This window comes from Lasioglossum baleicum, chromosome 10, assembly GCF_051020765.1.
Source record: "Lasioglossum baleicum chromosome 10, iyLasBale1, whole genome shotgun sequence".
NCBI classification, from domain to species: Eukaryota; Metazoa; Arthropoda; class Insecta; order Hymenoptera; family Halictidae; genus Lasioglossum; species Lasioglossum baleicum.
In genome coordinates, this window is record NC_134938.1 from 3,966,305 (window position 1) to 3,978,026 (window position 11,722).

Below are 11,722 nucleotides of genomic sequence, written 5' to 3' on the forward strand. Positions count from 1 at the left end.
TTCCCCTTCGAAGAAAACAATTTTTATCATAAAAAATAAGCGAGACACCCTGTATAAGAATAATACATAGATACATGGATAAAAAGAAACGTACAATCAAATTCTTTAATAGTGCATTTATTTTTCACACATAAGTATATCTATCGTTCCACATTCTTAAATGTTAAATGCATCGAACAGTATTATTTAACACAAACACACACACACACGCGCGCGCAAACACAAGTGATCGAAATTTTTTAATCGCATTACATTCTTGCAACGTCGATATAAGATCGTTTACTCGAATCATTGCTGATCCCTTTTCAAAATTCTCGCCATTGAACTTAAACTATGTATATGTAGACTTAATTATAAAGGACTAGATTCTTCTCTTCTGTTAAAAGTCAGTGCCAAATATAAAAATTCCATCCTCGCAAATCATTGGAATTAATAATAACTGCTGCGTCTTCGTTTGCTGCATCTGTACATCTTCCGAATTTTCTGAATATCTCTCTTACTGAATCCTTCTCTTTGACCCAATTGCACCTTACTTGCACCCTGAAATATTTCGCGGCGCAATTGGCAAGTGATAAACACGAAAATACAAGAAATAATTCTCACCTTTGGGATTATGGTAGGCTGGCCGTTCCTGGAAAACGCATTCGCAGAGTAATGCATCACGCTCCCGTAATCGTATCCGACACCAAACGCGTCGGTGGTCTGTCTGGAGGCTTTCTCAAAATTTCCAGCATGGCCTAGATAGATAACAGCGCGTGGTAACGACAGATGTATTTTGGTTAATTTCTATAGACCCGACACAAGTACGACAAGTAAACGTATGATACAATAATGGGAATGGGCTCCGAACAGGTGTCGAATACCTGCGCAGGAAATAGCATGTTCGTATTTGAATTTGATTAGCGCGCGACACGTAATGTCAGTTACTGTCAACGCTGCCCCACAAACAGATTAAACCTTGAATTTAGATGAATAGCAAATCTTCTTTTCGAATTCGAAAGAATTGCACTGTCTGTAGAACCACAGGGCCTAAGACGCAGCGCGGACCGGAGGGTTTTTCTTAGATCGAGGCTTCACCGTCCCGCTAAATGCCATTCGTATGTCACGTACCGTTCAAAATGTTATTCCACTGAATCCTGACGAACTCGTCCCGCTCGTATCTGCTTTGCTCGTGCAAGAATCCTACCGCGTGCATCAATTCGTGTATCACCGTGCCCTTTTTGATAACACATCCTGGAACCTGTAAATTCACATCCTGTCGTCCACCGATTCTTCCCACGCTGCTCCAACAACCAGTTTCGCCAGCTGTGATCCTGACATAATCGCTTTCTTCGCCGGTGTAAGGTTTGAACTTGATGCACGTGTATTTGTGGTAATCGTTCATTGCGTCGAGAATCAAGTTTCGCTGTTTCTCATCTGCAATAGATTTCAAAGTATGTTAGATTCGCAGAGAAATCCGTTCACCCAATTCGTTCACCCTTTGTAAAACGCAACGCCGTTCGTGCGTAAACAATACGAGAAAATGTAACTTGCAAAACTTTACAGAATATTTGACTAAGATTAATTAAGAAGCTGTTTGATGTAGACGTAAATCTGCGAGGGTTGCAAAAGTGTGTGAGACTTGAAAGTCAAAGTTTTCCATGAGAAACAAGAAAATGTTTCATGTTACGGAAACGAGAAAAAGTATCGTTCACTTTCCAGTTTAACACGTTCTATTGCGTGGGTCACTGGTCCACATTGAAATGTCCCTTCGGGCTGTTTGGTGCGCGAACAGTAATGAAAATGTAATCGCAGATGACCAACAGACTGTTTTATTGACAAGATTTCTAGCAGTTTCTGCGGTTTCAAATGAATTTGCGCCCCTTCAATCGCGGCTTTTCAATAATTCTGTTGTACCCAGTAGTGCGTTATAACTATTGGGTTGGCAAATAAGTTCGTTCGGTTTTTTAGGCTGGAATAAACCACAAAAACCGAACGAACTTATTTGCCAACCTGATAGTTATAACGCGCTACTGGGTATAACAGAATTATTGAAAAGCCGCGATTGAAGGGGCGTAAATTCATTTGAAACCGCGGAAACTGCGGAAGTTGGGGCCTTGGGCAAAGTAGAATTTCGGGGCCCCTAACCCCAACTAACTAACTAACTTGGTTTGCGTTCGGGGCCCCGGGCATTTGCCCAAGTTGCCCATAGGGTAACGCGCCACTGGCTATACCAAATGGGAGCTTAAAAATCTTCTCTGTCGCGACAATTCAAAATTGAATGACTAGATCAATCATTGGTTTACGATCGGAGTATCTGCTGATGGCTGAAGCGAGTCGGCGTAAATATAAATGGATACAATCGCTTACTAAAATAGGGGCTGAGCATATAAGGAACGACACCACCTGGCCACCGGGCGGATTCCGCCTTTAGGCCGTTCCTCCCCTGCTTGGGTGGAAAGAGGATGTCGCCCTCCGCGTAGCTACCCAACTCTTCCGGATTAACGTCCAGACCCTCGTGCCAGTTCGCCACAACCTGTCCGGTTGCATTGTCCGGGAATTGGTAGAGGAGCTCTCCGAAGTGCTGCAAATGACCGATCACTCCCTCGAGAGTGTCCACCGAATTGTCGGGGGCGTCGCGGCGATTGGGCGGCCAGGCGGACACAGCCGTTAGAAGAACGAACGCGAGCGAGCAGACGACTGGACAATAACGTGCCATGGCGAACACCTTCGTGGATTAACCGAAACGAGTGTTGACTCTGTGATTCGAGGCAATTCCACTGACGAAAATCGACTGGTTCTTCCAGACTTTATACTTACGCACTCGAGCAACCCCACCCGCGGAACTATCCAATGCTTCCATGGGACAGTCTCTGATAACCGTGGACTTTGGGTAACAGGAAGTAAAGATTTGTCGGCTTGATTCCGGGAGGCTTCCCACCGACGCGCGACGCACCGGACAACGTTTATGGGTGTCGTATATCGGATAATACCAGTCAAGGTGTACAATATGAGAGATGAGGTGTCATAAACTTCTTCCGCGCTATATTTTTTCGGTAAAATAAATTTAGCACTGCGCAAAATTCTTCTGCAACTTATACATATACGCTAGACATCCTCGCCGTTGCCGGTTAAAGAACATACGCGGTTACGTTGCGCTTATATGTTTTATTGTATTGTTAAAAATGATCTAATGTTCATATTATTATTGTAAATTGTCATTGTTTCCTTTCTCACGGCGAGTTCAACGAGTAGAAAAGTGGTCGTTATTTATAAACCCGGAAGAAAAGTATGAATTCAATATCCCGGTGATTGACACTACCATTTCAAGTATCAAAGTGTTATTTACATTGCGGATGTCGTTGTAGACGTTCTATAACGCCGAACTAAAATTAACATCTTCCTTCGCAGTTTATTCACATGTAAATTTCACTGGGCGCAGATATCATTGATACTGGATATTTCCTAAGGACATTGCTAAATCCTTCGCAGCGGTGCGGTGACTGAGAATCGAAGGTCGGTAATAAAGTCGTTCCCACTCGGCCCGTTATGGATTATGATGTTCCTTTTATTGGGAGATTTACGTAGAAACCTCTTAGCACGCAACGACGGTCATTTATAATATCTGTCAGGTCTCGCATTTCCGTCGAATTTTGAATAACAGTCGATGAATCGTGAACACACAATCATATACATACATATGTGAATCGTATACATATATGTATGTGTATAAGTCGTATACGCGACATTTGTCTTCTCGCGGACGCGGACGGTCCTCTCATGCATATTGCATATCATAATTATAAGAGAATATTTTCAATTTGTAGGTAGCGCGAATTAAAATTTTTAATGCGCCCCGCAATCTCGTTATACTCCTCTTAACAACGATTGTCGAGTGATGTATTCACCGATAAAAACAGCCATATCGAGACGACGAGTTATTTGAAACCGGTTAAATGAGTATCTAGCGTGTTTCAAACGTTACAGTTCAATTGCCTAAACATAAATTCTACGACACCCTTTTCCTCTAATGCTAACAAGATAATTGTTACCCCAAGTTCCTGAATCGCGATTTTACGTGGTAATTTGCATTTATTAGAACACGTGTGAATGTAATTTGCATGGTGAATAGTTCACACGGGAATCGTTTGCTAGACCTATTTTTATATCGCTTCTTTTAATATGTATCTAATTTCTAATTTATGCTCTAATGCTAATACTAACACTGATATTATATTTCAATGTCTGAATTTGAGTCAAATCCAAGACACGAATTACAGAAACTGGAAAATTAAAAATTGAATGTCCCGCCTAATCTTCGAATTTCCCATTGTCGATACCGGAAAATTCAGCGCATGCGCGCTGAAGATTAGCGTGTCCGAAAAACGCCGGTTCACAATTATTGTTCACAATTCGCCTCTGCAAAATTGTCATCTGTACTTGTCTGTACTCTACTACTCTGTGCCGTTGTAGATGTCTGTAGCAACGTCTGACGCACACGTTTTCAAGCGTATATTTCCCGGCATATAACCTTGAGCCGACACACAAATGATATAGTTTTTAATACCGGTAGAATTTCATTAGCATTTAACATAATGACGCTGGACAATTCGTGGCAGGTGATTAAGACAGCCGCTACGGAAAACAAACATGAACTAGTATTGTCAGGTCCGGCAATATCTGAATTGATTGAGAAACAAGGTTTGGATAAGTCTTTATTTAACCTGCAACATCTGAATTTTTTAAATATATCGAACACATGCTTGGAAGAGATACCAGAAGACATCGAGAAGTTACAGAATTTAACGACTTTGGTCTTGCACTCGAATCAAATCTCGAAACTGCCTGGCACAATTGATAAACTGGAGAAACTGAAAGTGTTCGATTGCTCCAGAAATAAGTTGCCCTCTTTGCCGGATCAACTGGGAAACCTTCCGCAGTTAACGACGCTAAACTTGAGCTCCAATATTTTGGTCTCGTTGCCATCCCAAGCAGCTAATCTCAAATTGAGCGTTCTGGATCTATCCAACAACAAATTCGAACATTTCCCTGATATATGTTATCCGGAATTGATTCATCTTTCAGAGATTTACGTGAACGGCAATCGAATAAAAGATATCCCTGTAACCATAAGTCAACTGCTGTCTTTAAAGATACTGAACGTAGCCGACAATTCAATTTCAGGTAATTCTCTTTAAACCAATGAATATTTTCTATACGTTTCCAAGGGGGATTCGTTAAATGTTTGTATTATAGTTGTACCAGGTGAAATTGCCGATTGTAACAAGCTGAAGGAATTATATCTGAAAGGGAATAATTTAACGGATAAAAGATTATCGAAATTGATCGATCAATGCCGTACTAAACAAGTGATAGACTACATTAGACAACACTGCCCTAAAACCACTAATTCCACAGCTTCCAATGCCAAAACGAAAAAGGGCAAAAAAGCACAGAGATCATCAGAATCTGAGAATATTGTTAAAGAAATAAATAATTTATCGCACAAGTTGAAAGTTCTGAAAACAACCGACGATACGCCGGTGATCAAAATTACAAAAGATGTGAAAAGCGTTAGACCTTACATAGCAGCTTGCATTATCAAAAACATGAAATTCACGGATGAGAGTTTTAAGAAATTCATTCAACTTCAGACCAAGTTACACGACGGTATATGCGAGAAAAGGAATGTTGCAACCATTGCGACGCATGACTTTAATTTGATCAAACCTGGTAAGTATAATGGAAAATGATCAGAATAAATATCTAAACGAAATGTATCTGAATAACGTTGCGTTCATTACATATAGGTAGTTTGGTGTATACCGCGAAACCACCAACTTTACTGGAAATCAAACCTTTGATGCGTGATACCATTTATACCGGAGCTAAGTTATTCCAACAATTACAAACGGAAGCTGAAAATTTAAGAAAAGATAAGAAGCGCAACGTATACTCTAGCATTCATAAGTTCCTTTATCTATTAGAAGGCAAACCATTATTTCCATGTTTAATGGATGCTTCGGAACAAGTTATTTCCTTCCCACCGATTACCAATAGCGACATTACAAAAATGTCGGTAAATACCGAAACTGTATTGGTGGAAGTAACCAGTGCTACGTCCTATTTGATTTGCAGGTAAAATAACAGTATAGTAACATTAGATATATTTATAGCGGTTTCTAATTTCTATGAACATTTATTCGTGGACTGCGGGTTTTATGTGTTTCGGGCATAACATTATAAAAATTTAGGAACGTCGATGCATCCATTCGAACTCTTTTAAAATTATTAAAGAAAGGTAGAACTTTTCGTTTGGTTCTTACTTTCCGCATTCGAAGCAGAAAAATTTGTACTCGCGTAAAGATCCGTGGTCTACTTATTAGAAATAAATTTGACTTCTTAAACACTTTTCTATCTTACCAGGAATGTTTTGGACCAATTTTTGAAGGAGATAGTCACACTTGGTTTCGGATGTTTCTCAGAAGAAGAAGAGAACTCGAATTTTCATAATTTAGTTGTAGAACAAATCAAAGTAGTAGATATGGATGGTAATATGAAACTGCTTTATCCTTCGAGAGCAGATTTGAATTTTTCAGATAATTTAGTAACCGTGTTGCGAGACTAATGAACAACTGTGTGAGTGTAAGTAATTTAACTGTTTTACTGTATTGTATTCGATCGAAAATTATATTATCTTTTTTTTTTTTATAAAGAACATTTTTCTTAAACAAGAAATTACAGTTTGTTTTTATTGTTACGATGACATAAGTTATTTTTATACCTTTTCGTGATTGTTAAGATAAGTTTTACATCGATACAATGTATGTATATAAAGCGGTTTTTATACATGAATTTCGTATATACGGATGTATGTTACAGATTAAGTGTGATACCATATTTTTGTACTAAAAATATAAAATCATATGTTATAACAACAGCAATATATGTTTCTTTAATGTTACGAACGTTGATAAATGAACAATAATAATCAAATAAAGGGCCTAGCCGATTAAGATGGTCAAAACTGTTCTTGGAGGTTTTTCAATGACTATCGAACTATTCGAAAGCTGACCAAGAAAAACCCCTCAGAGTAAAATTTTCAGCCTTCTAGCTTTTCAGCGAGGATAGTTACAGGGTAAATTAGATTTCGCGCTTTTTCGTTCTAAAATTCTGAAAAAAATGTGGCATATTTTGGATCCTTTCAAATGGTTCGATAGCCATTGAAAAACTTCTAAGGGCAGTTTTGACCATCTTAATCGGCTGTGCCCGTATGTTAACATTTAATGTCTGGTTTTTGACCGGCTATCGACCCTTAAGTGGATTTTTAATTTTTGTTCAATTGTTGACCCTCTAAGACTGCTACGGTCACGCGAGTTTACTCGTATAATCACCTGTTTATTATCTGTTCCTTTATTACACATCTTTTTCTTTAAGTTGATAATTATTTTATTAGATAATAAATATGTCTACACGCGCGTAATCATAGAGTCATAAACGTAATGTTCGATAAGGGCCGCAGAGGCTCGAATATATACTTCAGGGATAAAATATGACATAGTCTTTTTTGATAAACGGTTTGATTAATAAAGAAATTTCGTATTCTCAACTTGTTCGTTTTTTTCCAATTCAGCTAAACCATTTTGCGTTATCGTTTCGTCAAATTGTATAGTCATACCTACAAATAATTATCTTATGCAGGATGTAGCGGTCATCCGCAAGTTTAAATATCAGTAAAACATACCGCCGTTTGCACGCAGCTGACGACATTGGCGCTGTCGTATCGCGAATCATCTCATAGTAAGCCGGTGAAGAATTCTCATCTGTTTTTATAAATATTGTACTTTGTTTCATGTGTCTCGGTTCAGTGGAAACAGAAAACGTCGTCCTAGCGGGACGTTTCTCATCATTTTATTAACCATAAGGAGTGCAAAATTCATTCTACAATATTTTTACGGCTCGAAGAAATTCACATGAATTTTCTGAACTTTCTAACATGCGCGAATGTTTGAAGTGTTAACATGGCGCCGAAACATGACTGGCTATGACGGGGGAAAGAAATCAAAATTTTTGAGGTTAGTTGATCATTTTGCCATTAAATATTGTCGCATCCCGTAAATTTAATATGTTCAACTACGATAATGTTGTGAACATCACGACGGACATGTGTATGGTGTATATACGTTGAAAAATATATAATTGTCTTCACGGAAAACACGTGTCACATTGTATAATACAACCATTGTTTTTATAATGATTTAGCAAAATATCTCAATATTAACAAAACATACATTACACGCTTACCGTCAAACAAATGATATTTTCTGTGTTTGCTACCTTCCTTCTTTTCCAAGTTTCATTTTTCAAAAACTTTAGATCGCATTGATTGGTGCAATGTTGTAGAAATTTCTATACTAAATATTTAAAAGTAACATTTATGTTCTCACATTATTTTCATATTACTTTTTGATATAATAAATTAATTTTTCTAATTGTTAGCAAAAATAAGAAGTTTTAAATTATTAATATTACTAAATAATTATCGTTAGACTATAGATCATTACATATAAATTCAAATCTTTTTAGACAAGTTTAGAACAACAGGAATTACAGACAAATTTATTTTTGCTGCTTTTTATACTTTTACCGTTTAAAAATAATGTAAAAATATTATAGAAATTTACTCGATCTGTTTACTAATTGTGTTTTGCACAGCCAAATATGATATACATATACAATATATACATGCATGAAATCCATTTCTCAATTATTATAACGATATAAATAGATATATAGTAATAGATAATTTTAATGTTTATAAGGCTCATTTAATATACCTTATACATATATAATAATATGCTTATGATATACTTTGTACTAATGCTTATGATAAAATAAAGACACTGGTCAATAACATATAAGGGACAAAAATATTTATTAAACATCTTCTTAAGTTTCTTGTTTACACGTTCCACACCATTTTCTATACTGTAGGTACATTATCGAACAACCAACATCGACACGGAATGAACGTATAGCTCTGTCATGTATAATATATGAAACATAACATGTTCAAGTACATTTTGTTACCTTACAGCAAAGATAATTCGATATCATCTCTATAAAAAAAATTTTCAAAAGAACTATCACAACTCATACAAACTATATAGAAATATAAAATTATTAAATTCTATTAAAGTCTATTCAATTCATCGAAGCACAATACAGCCTAAATGCTCGTAGCATGGTTTTTATCGAAACAGACGTTAAATAATTAATTACGCTGTACATCTATTTCATATTAAAATAGTCGATGGAGCCTAACGCTTTGAATCTGGCACATACATCTTTGGATTAATGTGTAAAAATATAATTAAATATAGAGACATTTAAGTATAACATGTAATAAATTAGGAAGATCAATTAATCAGACTTAGCAGAAGTAGAAGATGTCGCAGAGTGCAATGATTTATTTCCCCTTAGCGCTTGCCTTTCCTTCAGATCGATTATGCTCAGATTAATACATGCCACGTATCCATGTAACAATGAAATACCAGCTTTAATAATTGCTATAGGTGCGGAGATGTACATAATCAACCTGAATAAACTTATGCCAGCCACTGTAATAAAAATTCGTATTACTTGTCATATCTCAAAAAAACTTTGATACTTAATAATTATATAGAAAATAAAATAACTTACGAATAGGTCCTTCCGTAAAGTAAACCAGATACAATGCGGCGTAAAATGCTTCGTTTCCAGCACACATAAAAAATAAAACTGTACGATTTGTGTAGTACACGTTCATAATTGGGTTCTCAGACATGTCGATAAATTTATGACTGGTTTTTCCTTGTAAAAGCGAGCTATAATACATGATTATGCGATAAGGAAATATTTGTTTGTGTACGCCCTTATGTAAAAGCTTCGATAAATGCATTTACGTATTAAAATTTGACCTTACGCGTGAACGTATATCCAATGGCAAGAAATATCGATCGCCATACTTAATTGAAACCAAAATGTGTACGATGGATAAAGTACGCATAGCACTGCTAACAAACACATGGTACCAACGCGATCGGTCAATTGATCTAGCATAGCCCCAAATTTGGTTCCTTGATTAAAATATCTAGCTGCATGACCATCCACTGCATCCAGTAACGCGCTAATTATATAGCACCATGATGCGATAACATGGTTGCTTGGCATAAAATAAAAAGATACGAGAGCCAGAATCACTCTCGCATAGCCTGTTAACAGTACATTGTCATTTATATAGAATAATTGCGTTGATAATAATTTTATACTCATTTATTTAGACATCTATGTTTTTAGTTATCGGATCGCCTTTAGTTTATTCCATATTTTCTTAAATATTTCTACTACATTCAATTAAATTTCTAGTAATCTTATCATTTTATAGAAGCATAGTTTAACGCTTTCCATATTCTAAACATGCTAGCGTGTTATATAAAAGACTTGATCCATAAGTTGGTATGCGTCTATACGTATCGGTATGGGAAGTCTTTGAAATGCTGCTGTTCCTCTTTTATCTTATCGTACTCTATATTTAAACCACTAATCAAGAAATAAATTATAAACATTTAAACAATTTTCGAACGTGTACTAGTGGATATAAATTATATACATACTATAAAATCGTAAACAATATAATATTATTTAGTTCCTACAATTACTTTAGTCTGACAGATATCCACATTAGCTTTTTGTATATAACAATCGTACAATTAAATACAGATTCTTGTTGAAATATTGAAATATTCAATATCTACTTACCGATAATGTTAGGCACGAACAAGAAAACATTATCCGTCTCCAACATTTTGCCGCCTTCAACTAAGTATCTATCACTCCTCGAGAAATGTATTTACAACACAACCTGTTATCTGAAAATCGAATGTAAAGATGTGTCTGTCATCTGCAATCGTTCTCGCCAAATAATACGTATTGCTTTCAACTTACAAACTTGACAATCGTCTCGCTGCTTTTTGCGTTCCGCTCTCTTCTGTTTAATCTAAACGACTGTAAAGAAGTACAATGTAACAACATATAACGTCAATGAAACGAGTAGAATCGACGATTTTATCGTATCGCAGTTTCGAGTTCGAGATATATCGATCATGGTGACGCATGTATAGCAGTCGTACAACTAACAGTATCGTATCAATGAAAATTTTTACGAAATCTAGAAACTGTACTTTTCTTTTAACGGGACCACAGTATATACTATAACAATTTTTATTTTTTTTAAATAGTTCGCATACATGTGTACTGGTATTAAAAGCAAAAATTCTTGTTGAATAAATATGCAATTACGTGATTAAATCTTAATGTATGAATCCATTTAGGATTATATTACCTTTTGTATGATGATAGAATACATATTTCTAACGATGTATGCGAAATATCAGCCGTAGTTACTTGATAGTTTTAAAGATATAATTGATTAAAGTTACAATCCTCGCTATGTATACTTACTATGAATAGAAATTTGTAGTCGTAGAGAGTGGTTTGTAAATCAGAGGTTCAGTTATAGTTATCGAGTCCCTCGATTAACGTAAACTTTTGTTTTCTTTTTTCTTCAAAATCTTTATTGCGGTGACGCTGCGCACACGATTCAGGATGATAATTATCGAACATGGGTGAATTATATTATCCAAAAACAGTTTACAAGTTTCTTTTTACAATTTACCGGATTTGTTGGTAGCGCTCCCTATTT

General features: G+C 36.1%; 3 protein-coding genes across 4 annotated transcripts; 1 reads left to right on the plus strand and 2 right to left on the minus strand.

The window, feature by feature from the left end:
* Positions 1 to 116: 116 nt before the first annotated feature.
* LOC143212960 (zinc metalloproteinase nas-4) lies at positions 117 to 8,520 on the minus strand. 2 transcript variants are annotated; one of them, XM_076432321.1, is made up of 4 exons: positions 2,350 to 8,513; positions 1,111 to 1,416; positions 604 to 737; positions 117 to 540 (listed from the first exon to the last, which is right to left on the minus strand). In XM_076432321.1, the coding sequence occupies exons 1-4, from the start codon at positions 2,696 to 2,698 to the stop codon at positions 430 to 432; spliced, it is 900 nt and encodes a 299-aa protein (XP_076288436.1). In that variant the 5' UTR covers positions 2,699 to 8,513; the 3' UTR covers positions 117 to 429. The 2 variants fall into 2 exon arrangements, with proteins under 2 accessions (XP_076288436.1, XP_076288435.1); XM_076432320.1 differs by having other exon boundaries at positions 117 to 737; positions 2,350 to 8,520.
* On the plus strand, positions 4,575 to 6,607 carry LOC143212555 (leucine-rich repeat-containing protein 47). Its single transcript, XM_076431465.1, has 4 exons — positions 4,575 to 5,163; positions 5,236 to 5,712; positions 5,790 to 6,117; positions 6,406 to 6,607. The coding sequence occupies exons 1-4, from the start codon at positions 4,575 to 4,577 to the stop codon at positions 6,605 to 6,607; spliced, it is 1,596 nt and encodes a 531-aa protein (XP_076287580.1).
* A 370-nt stretch (positions 8,521 to 8,890) lies between the features above and the next one.
* Positions 8,891 to 11,025, minus strand: Pis (phosphatidylinositol synthase). The gene is made up of 5 exons (XM_076432329.1): positions 10,966 to 11,025; positions 10,780 to 10,889; positions 9,944 to 10,232; positions 9,682 to 9,845; positions 8,891 to 9,599 (listed from the first exon to the last, which is right to left on the minus strand). Exons 2-5 carry the CDS (start codon positions 10,823 to 10,825, stop codon positions 9,403 to 9,405), a joined length of 696 nt encoding a protein of 231 aa, XP_076288444.1. The 5' UTR covers positions 10,826 to 10,889; positions 10,966 to 11,025; the 3' UTR covers positions 8,891 to 9,402.
* Between the last annotated feature and the right edge of the window lie 697 nt (positions 11,026 to 11,722).